At 43.4% G+C, this 18,132-nt stretch overlaps 1 protein-coding gene across 1 annotated transcript; it reads left to right on the top strand.

Moving 5' to 3' along the window:
* The first annotated feature begins 365 nt into the window (after positions 1-365).
* On the top strand, positions 366-17,915 carry LOC132821440 (succinate receptor 1-like). Its single transcript, XM_060834027.1, has 2 exons — positions 366-389; positions 16,910-17,915. Exon 2 carries the CDS (start codon positions 16,920-16,922, stop codon positions 17,898-17,900), a length of 981 nt encoding a protein of 326 aa, XP_060690010.1. The 5' UTR covers positions 366-389; positions 16,910-16,919; the 3' UTR covers positions 17,901-17,915.
* The last annotated feature ends 217 nt before the right edge of the window (positions 17,916-18,132 follow it).

Genomic DNA, 18,132 nt, shown 5'->3' with positions numbered 1-18,132 from the left:
ACACACACACGGGTTGGATTGGAGCCACAGTCATTTACCTTGATAAAACTGTTTAAAATCATCCACAAAGGCAAACATCATTTGTGCTCCACTTTCAGATTAGTCACATCCTGTGAAAAGTTCTGACTGCCAGTTCAGAAAAGCACAGAACTGCCAATGCTGTAGGACCTTGCGAAGGAGGAGAGGCTGCTCGTGAAATTTGTCAGGTTTGGTTGCATGCACAGAGAGAGAAACAGAGTCTTCCAGGAGCCTGAATGGTATGGGCTACAGTGAGAGGAGTGGCATTACAGAGTGAGAAGTGAAACAGTGCCTACCTTGATGCTGGGAGCAGCTTGCTGCAACTTTTATTAAGATTCTGGACGTCGAGGTGATATTCTCACTCAGCAGTGGTGAGTTGCCCATTAAGGGATTATTGCTTGTTTATGACCTGACTTACTGCAGTTCTCACCTCATTCATATGTAGCTTTCTACCATGCATTCTGCCAGCAGAAAGTTGAGAATGCTTGACATGGGAGCCACCACTTGCTCCAAAGGACCTCCACATCTCTGGAGGTGCTCCATCGGCACTTGCTATATGCATCCTGTGTCTATGGAAACTGGTATCTGACATGTGCTGGTCTCTAAACCTTCTTGGCACATCTTCACTGCTGTACAGATTCTACTCTTCAATGCTGCATCGTATTGAGGTGTATAAAATCATGAGGGACATTAATAGGATGAATACATGTAAGGCTGGCTCAGTGGTTAGCACGCTGCCTCACAGCACCAGGGCCTGGGTTCAACTCCAGCCTTGGGTGACTCTTTGTGTGGAATTTGCATATTTGCCCTGTGTCTGCGTGGGTTTCCTCCCACAGTCCAAAGATGTGTAGCTTAGGTGAATTGGTCATACTAAATTGTTCGGAGTGTTCAGGGATGTGTAGGTCAGGGGCAAATATAGGGTAGGGGACTGGGTCTGGTTGGGTTACTCTTCAGAGGGTCAGTGTGGACTTGTTGGGCCAAAGGGCCTGTTTCCCCACTATAGGGATTCTAATTCTAATTCTTTTTCCCAGGATGGGGGATTGAAAACTGGTGGGTATAGGTTTAAGGTGAGAGGGGTAAGACTTAAGAAGGTCCTGAGGGGCAGCTTTTTCACACAGAGAGTGGTGAGTATATGGAATGGGCTGCCAGAGAAAGTAGTTGAAGCAGGTACATAGAACATAGAACATCACAGCGCAGTACAGGCCCTTCAGCCCTCGATGTTGCGCAGACCAGTCTGAAGCCCATCTAACCTACACTATTCCATGTATGCCCATATGCTTGTCCAACGACGACTTAAATGTTCTTAAAGTTGGTGAATCTACTACCGTTGCAGGCAAAGCATTCCATACCCTCACTACTCTCTGAGTAAAGAAACTACCTCTGTTATCTGTCCTATATCTATCACCCCTCAATTTAAACCTATATCCCCTCGTGCTCGCCGTCACCATATTTGGAAAAAGGCTCTCCCTGCCCACCCCAATCTAACCCTCTGATTATCTTATATGTCTCTATTAAGTCACCTCGCAATCTTCTCTTGAATGAAAACAGCCTCAAATCCCTCAACCTTTCCTTGTAAACCTTCCCTCCATACCAGGCAACATCCTAGTAAATCTCCTCTACAGCCTTTCCAAAGCTTCCATGATCTTCTTATAATGTGGTGACCAGAACTGTACGCAATATTCCAAGTGCAACCGCACCAGAGTTTTGTACAGCTGCAGCATAACCTTGTGGTTCCGGAACTCGATCCCTCTATTAATAAACGCTAAAACACTGTATGCCTTCTTAACAACCCGGTCAACCTAGGTGGCAACTTTCAAGGATCTGTGTACCTGGACACTGAGATCTCTCTGCTCATCCATACTACCAAGAATCTTACCATTAGCCCAGTACTTTGCATTCAGGTCACTTCGACCAAAGTGAATCATCTCACACTTGTCCGCATTAATCTCCATTTGCCACCTCCCAGCCCAGCTCTGCAGCCTATCTATAGTGTCATCTGCAAATTTACTAACCCACCCTCTACGCCCTCATCCAGGTCGTTTATAAAAATGATGAACAGCAGTGGATCCAACACCGATCCTTGCGGTACACCACTAGTAACTGGACTCCAGGATGAGCATTTCCCATCAACCACCACCCTCTGTCTGCTTTCAGCAAGCCAATTGCTGATCCAAACTACTTTATCTCCTTTGCATTTTGTACAATAGCCTACTGTGGGGAACCTTATCGAATGCCTTGCTGAAATCCATATATACCACATCAATCGGTTTACTCTCATCTACTTGTTTGGTCACCTTCTCAAAGAACTTTTCTTTTAATTTTAGAGTTTCCCAATTACTTTTTAATTGGTTTTACACAGACACATTTCCATCAAATTGTCATTAAATTTATATTAAATACAAAATAAAGCGCAGGGTCATCTTGCTAATAATTAAAGTCTGCAGATTTTTGAATAATCTTACATGAAAAAATGTTACAGGAGATTGAACTGTAACTATGTTAATCACACACAGCTTGGAAATGAATTCTTTCAACAGCCTTCAGTTTTTATGTAGTTTGATATAATATTAATTATTTCAATAATCATTCCCTCCTTTTGTTCTTTATTAATTACTTTGTGGAAGAACCTCTTGAACACCAGGATACAGAACTCAAAACACTCTCTTGACCATGTTCTTTGAAGTATTGTTGCTCTATTCTTCTGCATAACTTGATGTGATTTTCACTTTTTTTTTACTTTTTCACAAAGTGTATCATCGGTCAACTGAATTGTAAGGATGGTGAACAGATGACCAAACACCAATGCATCCAGTTCTGTTGACTGTTTAGTAAAGAAGTAGGGTTGGGTTTCCAGCCTTTGGGAGAGAGCTTGACAACATCGATCCACATCTTCGAGCACCTGCTTTAGAGATTTTCCACCCCATTCATTCATCTTGCGCCTTACTTCCCATTGTTTCTGATAGGCTAATATATGGTTTCAAGGCCAAGGATATAGTGAACCATATCTAGAATGAGTTATTTTTGCCAATGTACTATCATCACACCACTGAATGTGAAGCTCTGCTGTCAATAGCATATTATTATAAAGTAGCAACATGCAAAAAGCATTTAGATAGGTATATGGATGGGGAGGGTTTAGAGCGATATGGACCAAATGCAAGCAATTATAACTGAGTGGGCACCATGGTCAGCATGGAACAATTTGGGCTGAATGGCCTGTTTCCATGCTGTATTACTCTATGACTCTCTGACTCTATCTCAGAGCATAACAGCAACTATCATTGTAAAGCTGCAATACGGGCACTTTGTATTCAGGGACAAAGAAAGGTTGGAAGGGCATTTAAAGACAAAATAGCATATATAATTCTAAAAGAGGTGCAGAGGGAGAGGGTCTGTATTTGCACAGATGATTAAAGGGCACGAAATAGGTGGAGAGAGTAGCTAATAAAGCAGTCAGTGTTCTCAGCTTTATCAACGAGTACAAGAGCAAGAGGTGATGTTTATTTGGTATAAGACAGTTGTTAGACCTCGGCAGCATACTGTGTAAGGTTGTGGGTGCCATATTATAGGAAAGATGTTCATGCATTGGTGAGGGGGCAGACACAGTTTGCAAGAACACTTTTAAGAATGAGGAACCACAACTATGAGTGCAGATTGAAGGGGTTAACACTGTTGTTCTTGGAGAGAAGGCAGTTGAGAGGGGATTTGATAGAGGTTTTCAAAATCATGGCTGAATAGTGTAAGTAGAGAAAAGCTGTTCCTGCTTGTAAAAGAAAAAAAAGAATGAGAGGGCATTGATTTGAACTGATGTGCAATGGAAGAATGATGTGAAAACAGTACTCAGTGAGTAGTTAGGGGAAACGTAATGGAGGCAGGTTTAGTTGAAGCACTCAAGAGAGAATTGAATGATTATTTGAACAGAAATGAAAAGCGGAGGTTATGGGGGAAAGGTAGGAGATCCGCACTGGGTAATAGAACTTGTGCAGGCACAATGGGCTGAATGGCCTTGTTCTACAATGTAACAATTCGGTGAGTCTTAGTCATTCTGTGACAATTGCTCAGCTCATGGAATGGACCAGGATGGTCACTTGCACTCTGAGTATTTAGTCATTGTGAACTGACCTCGGTGTACTGGGCAAGGATTGGTTCAATTTTAAACTTTAACTGTTAAACCCTCGATCAGGGCGCCAAACTCTTGGTACTGTTGTCTTGCTATGGCTTTTAGTGCCACCTCAAAAAAAGGGAGATTGCCATGGTTGCCACCTCATTCAAGTCAAGGCAGACAGCTTTCAGATGCATGTCCAGCGAGTGTAAGTCAAGGACAGCCTGTGATACCTGTCCATGGGCTTGGACGCAGTCAGTCAGCCTATTGGGGCACTCACTGTCAGGGATGACAAGTCAAATGTTGTCCCTCAGCTGGCGTTCAGAATCATATAGTCATAGAGATGTAGAGCATGGAAACAGACCCTTCAGTCCAACCCGTCCGTGCCGACCAGATATCCCAACCTAATCTAGTCCAAGTTTTCATTCCAAATTTCTGTTGAATTCAAATTTCCCCATCTGACTTGGTGGAATTCAAGCCCATACACCCCAAATATTGGCCTAGGGCACCTGGGTCAATAACCTTCCACTTTGAGTCCAATCTGATTCTCGTTCAGAACTAAAGGGGATTGAAGAAATGGTTGGTTTGTTGCTGTAGTAAAAGAGAGAGAAGGGGGAACAAGTGGAACAGATGGCATGGTCTGTACTTATCGCCTTTTTTCATGGTATCTATGCTGCTTATCTGCTGATACTGTGCTCAGCCAGGTCTGCTGTGAGCCACTGAACATTATAATCTCCAGCCTTTTTGCAGAGATGCAGCGTGGAAAATTTCCCAGTCTTTATCTTGTAGCTTGGCAGCAGGTTCAGGGAAATTCCACTCTCACTGGGAGTCCATGATTTTAAAAAAATTCCATTTTATTCTCTGTGTTATATATTATAACCAAGAAAGGAGTTAGGTATTAGAAAGGTGTGCTATGCTTTTAGTCATACATATTTCTGAAATGAGGGCACAAACCAATAATCGTATCAAATTTTAAAAATGTTCAGCTTTTACTGAAGAAGTTTAGATTTCATGAACTCATCTCCACCTCCCCCAGTAAATGTTTTTGGCAGGGGTGCATGTTGACTATTGTTGGCAGCTGGCCCATTGCCCTTTACACAAATCCCCTACTCAGTTCCTATGATATAGACAGCAGGTTAAGCTCCCACGCACCAGCCAAACCCTCAGCTTATTGAGAGCTCTTATGGTCCTCAAGCTGCCTTTACTGGTGTAAAATGCTGCACAGTGAAAGACATGCCAGGGTGAAAAGGCTTCTTGTCCATCCATGTTGGTGAAAAGGTGGGAATGAAAGTGGCACATTCTTTACAGGTGGTACTGTATGCATCAAGGACAATCCCAACTCACTCTGTGCCCCTCCTGCTCTGTGACCTCCCACCTGAACTCAAAAAACGCTCAATTCCTTCGCTGAAGTACTCAATCCCTCTGTACCCTACAAATTGAGAGATACCTCAATCCAGTCACTGCCATCTCATTCTCCTTCAAGTCTCAGCAGGATGGCTGGTGCTGACTGCCAAGAGCTTTCAAGGAAAAGACTCCTTTCCATGATGAGAGAGCGATCTGACCCCCAGCTCATCACCATCATCAACAGCAAGTTAATGCTGGGGGGGGGGGGCTGCTTATTTAACACTCGTCAGTTTTTTCACTAGGGATGGACAAAGATCATGTATCTTGCTGCCCTCAATCCTTGTACAATCCAGTCCATTACTTCAGGGTAGAGTGGTTTAAGATTCTCTACAGCATGGAAACAGTCCTTCAGCCCAACAAGTCCACACTCACCCTCTGAAGAGTGACCCACCTAGCTTCATTGCCCTACATTTAACCCTGACTAATGCATCTTACACTGTGGGCAATTTATCACAGCCAAATCATTTGGCCTGCACATCTTTCTGGAACGTGGGGGAAACCCACGCAGACACGGGGAGAATGAGCAAACTTCACACAGACAGTCACCCGAGGCTGGAATTGAACCCAGGTCCCTGGTGTTGTGAAGCAGCAGTGCTAACTGCTGAGCCACCGTGCCATCCCACACGGTGTTGCTTGAGATTATACATCGTGACCCAGTCCACGAGCAGCATGGCTTATGTGTCAGATTGTCCAGAAATATTTCAGCCTGTACAGATGTACGAAATGCACTTTCAAAAAATCCACACACTCCAAGATAATGTGACCCTGACCTTGAATATGGTTGTAATGAATGCTTTTGTTGACTTCAACTGTGTATTGACTCACTCACTGACTCCAAACATTAGTAGTATAGAAAAGTAAGTGCAATTACATGGCTACTTCTCTGAGTAGGGATGTAACATTTGCTGAACCTTTCATTCTTGTTAGCCTTTACAAATTGAGAAAGAAAGGTCAAGATCTTTATAGTTCTCTAATCATGAACACCATCCTAGATACCTCATTATGGCATGACAAGTATTATTGAGCTTAAGACCTCCACAGATGGGGTCATTCCTATCAAACACTAGATGTTCATTTTTGTCTTGTTAAATAAGTAACTCATCACCTCGGATCTATTATTCTGTCTCCCCAGCTCAAGAGCTCTCAAAGTTTTCCAACACATTCACATTGTTATCAGACGTTATGCAAACAGGCATCAAACTCAGTTACATTTCAAATTGATGCAATACAACATCATAACGTTAAACATCAGGGCAAAAATTCACCATGATGCCCATCAAACCTGGTCCACCATTCAATCCAATCATGCAATAGGTGAAAGGTCACATTGGTGCATGGAACAGTCAGAATTCTTGAGGAACTGCTCCTCCAATCACATGCTGTAGCTCTCCTGTAACTCTTCCATCTCTCCAATCTTTTGCACTGATGTATTGGGCTCCCCTGTCACTGAAGATAGAGATATTTGTGGGACCTCCTCTTCCAGCTACTTGTTTAATAATCCTTTGCCATCCATGACCAGTTGCTAAAGGACATTAGATCTGATCCATTGGTGTGGGATCAATTAACGCTGTCCATTTCTTTTTTCACCCATTTATCATCCTTTTGATTGACATTTCCTTGTGTATTTTGAACTCTAGAGTGAATGATCCACCTAGTCTTCGTCCTGAAGTACCCAGTCTTATAGATGACAGTATTCCAGTGATATTATCATGGAATTGTTAATCAATAGACCCAGATAATATTCTGAGGACATGGGTTCAATACCTGTCACGACAGATGATGGAATTTGAAGTCAACTAAACAAAAAATCTGGAATTAAGAATCTAATGATGACCCTGAATACTTTGTCGATTGTCAGAAAAATCCATCTGGTTCACTGATGTCCTTTAGGGCAGGAAACTACCATCCTTACCTGTTCTGGCTTACATGTGATCCACAGCAATGTGGTTGGCTCTTAACTGCCCGCTGGGAAATTAGGGATGGGCAATAAATGCTGCCTAGCCAACGACAGCTTCATCCCGTAAATGACTTTAAAAAAACTATCTTCAGCAAATTTAATTCGCTGTATGTGATATCAAGAAATGATTGAAGACCCTAGACACTGAAAAGGCTGTGGGCCCTAACGATATTGCAGCATTCATCATGATAATTGTGCTGCAGAACTAGCTGTGCCTCTTGACAAGCTGTTTCACTGTTTCTACATTGTTGGGTATGCCAGTGTTGTAGCTCATAATGTACCAAGCAATGTGGAAAAATTGCCAAGTTATGTCAGTGCTATTGACAACATAATACAAATTTGACTAGTTTAAAAATCATGCTATCTGTGTACTCTTGATCATTATCAAAGTGAAGCAAGGGGCCACAGACAATGCTGTATTTGCTCAGCAAAAACTTAGTTTGGGTTCCACCAGAGTCATTTCTTTCTGTTTTCTTTATTTTTTCTTGAGATTATGATCATCATTTTCAAATTCTGATTTGTTACATATCCCTAATTGCCCTTGAAGCTAAATGGCTTGCTGGACCACCCGAAACTTCTCCACCTCCTGATGCTGCCTGGTTTGCTGTGTTCTTCCAGCCTCCTGCTTGTCTACCTTGGATTCCAGCATCTGCAGTTTACTTTTTTTGTCTCGGACCAGGTCAGAGGTAACCACGTTGTATGTAGGTCAGCAATCACATGGACACAAACCAAGTAAGGGAAGCTGATTCCCTCCCTAAAGGACACTGGTGAATCAGATGGGTCTTTATGCCAGTCAAAGATAACTTCCCAATCACTATCTGAAATCCAGATTGGTTGATTTGTGGTTATCAGCAGATATTTCTATATATATGTTGCTCATGTTTGAGGTGAAACCTTGGAACATATGTAGATTAGACATGAATATTCAGGATACCTCAGGCAACTCCTTCCCAAATGTTTACCAGTGTAATGAAACATCTAGTCAGTCTGTCTTGCTGGGGAGACAAGATGTACCCAGACACGGTGAAGGTGGTGTCAGGAATATTGTCTGCAAGGTATAGATTCCATGATTGTGATTATGTCAGGCTGTTTCGTGATTTGTGTATTGGACAGTTCTCTCAACTTTGGCACAAGAAGCGCAAGGTTATCAAGGAGATCTTTGCTGGGTATATAGGGCTGTATACCTTCATTTCTTTTTGACATTGGTTCAGCAGTTTGATACAACAGAATTGTTCTGAATACTGAGTACAGGAGTTGGGAGGTCATGTTGTGGCTTACAAGACATTGGTTAAGCCACTGTTGGAATATTGCATGCAATTTTGGTCTCCTTCTTATCGGAGAGATCTTATGAAACTTGAAAGGGTTCAGAAAAGATTTACAAGGATGTTGCCAGGGTTGGAGGGTTTGAGCTATAGGGAGAGGTTGAAAAAGCTAGGGCTATTTTCCCTGGAAAGTCAGAGGTTGAGGGGTGACCTTATAGAGGTTTATAAAATCATGAAGGGCAAGGATAGAATGAATATACAAAGTCTTTTCCCTGGGGTGGGGGAGTCCAGAACTAGAGGGCATAGGTTTAGGGTGAGAGGGAAAAGATATAAAAGAGAGCTAAGAGACAACCTTTTCACGTAGAGGTTGTTACATGTATGGAATGAGCTGTCAGAGAAAGTAGTGGAGGCCTAGTACAATTGCAACATTTAAAAGCCATGTGGATAGATATATGAATAGGAATAGTTTAGAGAGTTATGGGCCGGGTGCTGGAAGGTGGGACGAGATTGGGTTGGGATATCAGCTTGGCATGGGCAAGTTGGATCAAAGGGTCTGTTTTCAGGCTGTACATCTCTATGAACCTATGAATCTAATACCTTTCTGGATCATTTCAGAATCTATCACAATGCTGTGGGCCTGGTCAGACCTAGGCCAGGATGACAAATTTCAAACACTAGGGTGGGCTTTTAAGATTAAAAAAAAAGCAAACACCATTACTGTGATTGATTCTCAATTCCAGATTTATTAATTAAATTGAATTTCCATGGATAGTATTAGCCTGATGTGCCAAATTGTTCATCCAGCGAAATTGCTACGTCATCACTAAATCTCTTTATCAGTGGGCTTATGTCACGCTTCTGATAGTCCAGCACCTTTTCCCTTTGTATCTGCCCAACACAGACTAAATATTATGCTAACACTACTTTATACCCACATCTCCTATCCATCTCTTCCACCCATGCCCCCACCCATGCAGGCTATGGATTCAACTGTTGTTTACTTTCCACTCTTCCAACAAGCTTGGCTGTATTACACACATATCTGAAAGAACAAAGAAAGTTTACAGCCCAGGAAAAGGCTCTTTGGCTCTCAAAGCCTGAGCCGATCCATATCAACTGTCTAAACCTGTCGGCCAATTCCTACGCATTTGTATCCCTCTGCTCCCCACCAACTCATGCATCTGTCCAGACGCATCTTAAATGAATCTACCGCGCCTGTCTCTACAACCTCTGCTGGCAATGTGTTCCAAATGCCCACCACCCTCTGTGTGAAGTACTTGCCGTCTGTATCCCCCTTAAACTTTTCACCTCTCACCTTAAAAGCGTGACCTCTCGTTATTGAATCCCTCACCCTGGGAAAAAGCTTATCTCTATCCACCCTGTGTATACTCTTCATGATTTTGTAAACCTCAATCAGGTCCCCCCTCAATCTCTTTTTTCCTAATGAAAATAAACCTAACCTACTCAATCTCTCTTCATAGCTAGCACCTTCCATACCAGGCAACATTCTCTGAACCCTCTCCAAATTGTCCACATCCTTTTGGTAATGTGGCGACCACTAAATGCGGCTGAACCAATGTCTTGTACAATTTTAACATGACTTGCCAGTTCGTATACTCAATACACGGTCCAATGAAGGCAAGCATGCTATATGCCTTCTTGACCACTCTTGACCACTTCTTGACCAGTCACCTTCAGGGTACAATGGACCTGCACTCCCAGGTCTCTCTGCCCATCAACTTTTCCAAAAGCTCTTCCGTTCATTGTATAATTCGCTCTAGAATTAGACTAGCCTAAATGCATCACCTCACGTTTGTCTGGATTGAAAATCATCTGCCACTTTTCCGCCCAACTCTCCAATCTATCTATATCCTCCTGTATTCCCTGACAGTCCCTTATGCTTTCTGCTACTCTACCAATCTCCTCATCACAGTTATTGATTTTATACTATAGATAGCTGAACTCCAAGTACTGATGCTTCCTGTATTCCACCAATTGAAGCCTGCTGCGTGGAGTTTGCATGTTCTCCCCTTGTCTCCATGGGTTTCCATCTGGTGCCCTGGTTGTTTCCCACAGCCCACAGATGTAGATTACACATATTGGCCATGTTAGATTGCCCCGTAATGTTCAGGAATGGGTGGATTAGCCATGGTAACTGAAGGGTCATGGGGATAAAGTAGGGGGTTGTGTCTGGTGGCATGGTCTTTAAAGGGTTGGTGCAGACAAGATAGGTCAAATGGTCTCCTTCCACATTGGAGCCATTCTATGAATCTATTTCAGAAATGAACCATTTGTTTCTTCTCTGATTTCTGTAGATTAGTTAATCTTTGATTCTTGCAATGATGTTACTTCTAATATACTGCCTTTCCTTGGATTGCCACCTCGGTATGGTGGAGAGGCTTGAGTGTCCCATTGATCCCGAGAGTGATGCTGCCAGGAGTTCTCAACTCCTGTCAGGCCCACCATGATGGTCAGACCAGAGATGAGGAGCCAGACAAAGAGCAATTTGAAACAAGTCCTCAATGATGATTGAGGTGGAAGATGCCCATTGACATAAATAGCTGTAGTGGCAGATGAAGACCTCAGCAGTTGGAAGGTCCCCACTGGTTGGAGTTTCTTTGCTGTTGGAACCAGATGTACCCGTGTCTGCTGCTATGCAACAACATTCCCACATGAAAAGATATCCCCTATAAGGTACTGGATCAGTGGTGTTGGAAGAGCACAGCAATTCAGGCAGCATCCAAAGTGCAGCGAAATCGACGTTTCGGGCAAAAACCCTTCATCAGGAATAAAAGCTGATAAAAGCTTTATCCCCTATAAGGTGTCTATCTAAAGGAATTCAACACCCTCCACCCTCCCACCAAGCACCACAAGCCCTACAGTGATCAGTGAAAGTTGACACGAACAGGATTATGATCTCTGGAAGTCTCTAGCCTCAGACTGGCTTTTAGGTGGTAGAGTTTGACTCAGTCATTTCTCTCTTGAAATTGGCACGGGAGAGCTTTCTTCAGGATGCACTCTGCTCATCTCTGCACTATCCCTCACCTTCAACCCCCAACCCCTACCATTGGAAAGGAGCTGGAATAGGTATCTTAAAAATAGTCTTAAAATCCACGTCCAACAGGCTCATCTACCTATGATCTGAAAACCAAAGTAAGACTCAATCTCAGAGCCTAGGAATGTATGAACCTTAATGCTCATGAGCAAGACAAATATCTGGTTGGAGAACTGCCTATTGCCCGTGATATCAGGTATATCAACATTGATATTGCTGCCCTACAGGAGACTCGAAGACCAGCCAAAGGACAGCTGAAGGGAAAAGGGTAGTATTAACTGGAAAATCAACCCTGGATCCATGGATTTAGTTTGTCATCAAGAACTAACTTGACTATCAACTCTTGGAGCTTTCTGTTGGTATTAACAGTTGCCTCATGACTCTACATCTGCAATTTTCCAAGAGCCAGCAGGTAATGGTCATGTGCGTCAATGTCCCAACCCTTGATGCCATTGATGAGTCCAAAAAAGATTTTTATTCCACCCTGGATACCATTCTCATCCCTAAGGATAATCCTCCTTGCAGACTTCAATGCCAAGGTTGGAAAGGACTCCAAACTCTGGAAAGGAACCACCAGAAAAAGGAGTCCAGAATTGCAACTCCAAATGCACAGAATACCAGCTGGTCATCACTACCACACTGTTCTGCCAAAACACAACGTCAAGACTTCTTGGAGGCATCCATGATCAAACTACTTGCGTATGATCATTTGATCCCAAGAACAAGGAGATGATGTCCTCATTACCAGATTGACGACCAGTGCAGATACTGCTGGAAAGACCATGGCTCACCCAACCAGTGTCACTAGAAGCAGTTGAAGATAAAGAAGCTACTTGGAAAAATATTCAATGCTGACCAGGTTCAAGAGCAAACCTCCAACAATGTCTTCACCAAAATCTTCAAAGAGTTCATATTAATGGAGTGAAGGAAATCTGGAAAGAGCTAAAGACAGCCATCATCTCATGTTGAGAAGAAAGCATCAGCTACAAGACCAGGAAACACCTTCTCAACAAGAATGATCACATCATCCAAGACCACATTGACAATATAAGTAAATCTGTCTGTGCCTGGAAAAGTAATGTTACCAGTGAGACAAAGTGAAGAACTCATCAAACTATTAAGGAGGAGAGTCTTCGATGACCATGACACCTGTGGTAATAACAAGATCCTTGTGTGTAAGGCAGTCATAATGTTGACTCTTCTACAAAGCTCCAAAATGTGCACTATGTATAGATACTCTCATGGCCCTGGAGAAATACCATCTGTTTGAGGCAGATTCTTGGCATCAGCTAGGAAAGTAGGGTTACTAACGTTATCCTTGAAGCAGCCAATAGCACCAGCAACCAGACCATGATTATTTGAAATCAACTCTGCTGAACTATCTACATGCTTAAGATATCTGAGTTCCAACTCCCAAAGCAAATCTTTTTCACCAGCTTAAAAGAAGCGCTCAAGCAAAACAACCACGAAATAAATGCTTCAAAGAATCCCTGAAGGTTTATCTCAAAGGATGCAACATAGATGTCAACATATGGGAGACCATCACTTAGTAGAAACTGATTTGGAATTTCCAGCTTCCTCTGTGAAAAGACATAATTCTATGAGAACAAACATCGACATGAGGAAGTATGGATAGGAATCCTGAGTAAGAAATGCCAGCAGTACCAAGGGTATGGACCAATTCTGCTTCCTGGAAACACCTACAAATGTGCAGATGGAAATGTGACTCTAAGATTGGGCTCTTCAGCCACACAATGACCGCCATGACCCATGACTAATGACACGGAATTTCCTAGGAAGACAACCATATTTGTTAGTGAGCGATTGCTGATGATTACCCTGAATGCCATAAGATTAATCTTGTGTAAGGAAAGCTTTTGTTTCTCAGGAGATTGGTGCATCAGACAGTTGACATAGACTTTATGGGTGACATGGTCTCCTTCTACTCTAAAGGCTCCAAGTGTTCAGTGATTCAAAGTTGATTAAGCTGCTTGTGGGGATGGAACGTCTCTCAATTGTCCTTCTCTCCATCACATGAATCTGTCAGTTGAATAATGACAAATAAATGGGACATTGATAACACTGATATAACAAACATAGTTTAACATAATTTTACGTGTAATATCATAACTATTCCTCTAAAATTGTAAGATGGCCTTCTTATTAGGGAGAGTCAAGATTAGAGTGGTTCTGGAAAAAAGCGCAGCAAGTCGGGCAGCATCCAAGGAGCAGGAAAATCAACGTTTCGGGCAAAAGCCCTTCATCAGGAATGACTTGATGAAGGGCTTTTGCCCAACACATCGATTTTCCTGCTCCTCAGATGCTGCCTGACCTGCTGTGCTGTTCCAGCACCACTTTAATCTTGACTCTGATCTCCAGCATCTGCAGTACTCATTTTTGCCTTATTATTAGGGGGAAGCAATAGCCAAATGACATTATCACTAGATTATTAATCAAGAGACCCATGTAATGTTCTAAGGACCTGGGTACAAATTCTGCTATGCCAGGTGGTAGAATTTTAATTTAAATGTTAAACATGTCAGTGAACCCTTCTGTTAATTAAACCAAACACCCAGAAAAGCTCACCTCGCCTTGTAATCGGTTAAAATGAGTGAGAGAGAACTCCCAAAATCCACAATTTAAAGAAAATTTATTCCTTAACTCTAAAAGTGAACATTAAACAATACCTTTTCACAAGACTAAGTGCCCTTTCTCTTAATTGCTTATTATCTGCCTCCAACTCTCTAACAATATACTGTTCCACTAAAAAAAACACATATCAAACTTACATCAACTTAACTTCAAAATCATACAGTGGCTGTCATCATTGGTGTCTGTCTTCTTTCAGCTGAAGATCTCCCTGGGTCATTATCTTTCTTTTACTGCGAAGATGTTTCATATGAAAAAGACCTTTGGTAAAGAGTGCTTTTGAATGGCAATCTTTCTCAATGGTAGTTACTCTCTCGATGGTAGTTGCTCTCTCAATGGTAGTTGCTCTCTCGATGGTAGTTACTCTCTCGATGGTAGTTGCTCTCTCGATGGTAGTTACCCTCTCGATGGTACTTGCTCTGTCTGACTTCAAAATGCCTTTTCTTTTAAACAGAGGAACCTCGATTATCTGAATACCAATTATCCGAAAATTGGATTATCCGAAGAGATCTCGAGATCCCGATAGAAACATTACGTCAGAGATGTGTTTCCAGCAGCGATTGTGTCTCTTGTTAACAGTGATTAAACAGGCACTGTCTCCAAATGACTGACCTCCCACCCTCCCTCTATCCCCACACTTTTACTGGAGTTCTACACAGGGGTGTACCCTAAAGTCCCCTTCCCCAGATAATCTCTCCAACATTGTCCTGCACAGGGCAACGTGGAACCTCTGTAAATGTTGCAGTAAAAGGGTGTGTGTGTGTCTGTGTGTGTGTGTGTGTGTGTGTGTGTGTCTGTGTGTGTGTGTGTGTGTGTGTGTGTCTGTGTGTGTGTATGTGTTGGAGACTTACCACACAAAGGCAGCTGCAGCAGCAGTCTTGTTGTTGGTGTACAGTCTGGCTGCCCTGGAGAGAGAGCAGGGATGGTGTTGGACAGGGTTGAGGGGTGCAGAGGGCAGAGTTGGATGAGTTTGGGGGCAGGCAGCGGAGTTGAATGGGGTTGGAGCATGGGCGGGATTGGACGGGGTTTGGGGTCAGGGGACAGGGTTGGATGGTTTGGGGTGGGGGGTGAATGTGGACAGGGACAGAGCGGGATTGGACAGGGTTGGGGTGCAGGGGGCAGGGTTGGACAGGGACGGGGACAAGGGGCGATGTTGGTTGGGGATGGAGCAGGGCTGGATGGGGACGGGTGGGATTGGACGGGGTGCACTGAGTTGGATGGGGGCAAGGCAGGGTTGAATGAGGACGGAAGGCGGGAGGCAGTGTTGGATGGGGACGGGATCGGGGTTGGCCGGGGATGGGGGGGATGTGGAGTTGGAGGTGGGCAGGGCAGGGTTGAACGAGGACGGAGAGCAGGAGGCAGTGTTGGACAGGAATGGGGCTGTGTTGGATGGGGACGGGGATGGGGATGGGGCGGGGTTGGACAGGGATGGGGCCAGGTTAGACGGGGTTGGGGTGTGGGTGTGGGGTTGGACGGGGTTGGGGTGTGGGTGTGGGGTTGGAGTGTGGGTATGGGGTTGGACGGAGTTGGGGGAGGGAGTGGGGTAAGACAGGGTTGGGGGCAGGGAGTGGGGTAAGATGGGGTTGGGGGTGGGTGGGTAGCATTGGCCGAGGACGGGAAGAAGGGTGGGGATGGATTTGGAGGGGGTTGGGGGGGCAGTGCTGGACATGGTTGGGGGTGTGGGTGGCAGTGTTGGGGATGGGGTCTTAGGCACTGTGTGCTGCTGCAGTCTCCTGAAAGGGAAGCAGACTTTAAAAATTCCGAACCCCAGAGGAAAGGCATTTAATTGATTCACCGAATAATTGATTATCCAAACGAAATAGTGCCCGTCTGACTCATTCAGATAATCGAAGTTCCCCTGTATACACCAACATCAGATCACCTCATTGGTTCAAAGTTGGCAAAACAATAAATTCAAATACAATTGGGTTTTAGTATCCCAGGACATAATTTAAATTGATTGGTTAAATTTGAATTGTTATCAAAACAGCAACCAACTCAGGTATCTATTTCACAGCCAAGTGTTACATTTTTCAATTTTCCAGTACACTCTGAGACTGCTAGCTAGTCACACGACAGGTGCTTGTAAGCACTCAGTGCAAAACAGCATTCACTCTCTCTTAAAAGTACAGTACATGCCGTCAACTTCATAACAAATAAATATCTGGAATTAAGCACCTAATGATGACCAGGAAACCACCGTCAATTGTCAGGGGAAGAAAAACAAACTAGATCACTAATGTCCCTTAGGGAGGGAAATCTGCATTCCTTACCTGATCTGGCCTACATGTGACTCCAAACAGTGATGAGGATGACTCCTAAGTGCCCTCTGGGCAATTGGGGATGGACAATAAATGCTGGCCTAGCCATCAATGCATTCATATCATGAATGAATTTAAAAAAGTATATATTACCAATTCTTTTGTCGTGCCCATATTGTGTTACCTGTGTCTGTTTTTCAGTTTCTAGGAAATGAATAACATATGTTTGGACATCAATCCTCAGCTGGAGAAGTATTACCTTCCAACCATGTATGCAATAGAGTTCCTGTTAGGACTGGTCGGCAACCTTTCTGTGATATGGGGCTACATATTCTGTCTGAAGGAATGGAAGTGTAGCAACATCTACCTTTTCAATCTTTCCGTCACCGACCTGACTTTTATTTGCACCCTTCCCATGCTCGTTGTCTACTACGCCAAAGGCAACAAGTGGGATTTTGGTGACACCATGTGTACATTAAATAGATACATCCTACACGCGAACATGTACATCAGCATCTTGTTTCTCACCTGCATCAGCATTGATCGGTACCTGCTAGTAGTGAGTCCAGTGAAGCTTCACCGTTTTCAGAAAAGGTGGAACGCTGTTGTAATCTGTCTCAGCATTTGGGTTTTTGTAACATTGGAGTTGGTGCCTCTCTTCATTTTTATTGATGTTCAAGCAATAGGTAATAAGTCCTCCTTCCACTGTTTGGATTATGCCAGCTCAGGAAATCCCTCCCAGAGTCTGATTTACAGCATATGCCTCACAGTTTCTGGTTATCTCTTACCGCTCTGTGTCATGTTTTTCTTCTACATCCAAACTGCACGCAGCCTTAAGAAAATAATGCAACAGCGCACCAAGGTTCAGGTGGAAAAGCCCCTTACCTTGGTCATATTGGCCATTGTCATTTTCTTGATATTCTTTACTCCTTATCACATAATGCGCAATGTTCGTATTGCTTCCCGAGTGGAGAGCAGCACCATGTCAGAGTGCAGCAAGTTAGCTGTAAAGGCTCTGTACGCTATCACAAGGCCCATAGCTTTCCTCAACTCCATTACAAACCCCATTTTCTACTTCATGTTGGGGGATAGGTTCAGGGAGCAGTTTTTCAGTAAATTGAGAAGCATCTTCTTAAGAAAGCCTGAGGTAACCAATCAGAACGAGGAAAGATCCATCAGGTCGACTGGGTGAAACAAATGCTGAGACCCGATAATTCTGTAAATAAATCAAATAATTCATAAATCTCTCCATCACAGTGGTTTCCCCACTTCATGTTTGGGAGTGATGCTTTGATGTGTCAAAAGTTGTCTTTGATGTGTCAAAAGTTGTCTTTGATGGTCAAACATTGTGTTGCTGTTGTATCAGGATGGCAGAAGGCAAATACGATTTTTAATTGATTATAGATTTTTTTTCCTCTGTATTC

Source organism: Hemiscyllium ocellatum, chromosome 13 (genome assembly GCF_020745735.1).
Source record: "Hemiscyllium ocellatum isolate sHemOce1 chromosome 13, sHemOce1.pat.X.cur, whole genome shotgun sequence".
NCBI classification, from domain to species: Eukaryota; Metazoa; Chordata; class Chondrichthyes; order Orectolobiformes; family Hemiscylliidae; genus Hemiscyllium; species Hemiscyllium ocellatum.
Note: the sequence above shows the minus strand (reverse complement) of the source record. Positions and strands in the feature narration are given on the sequence as shown.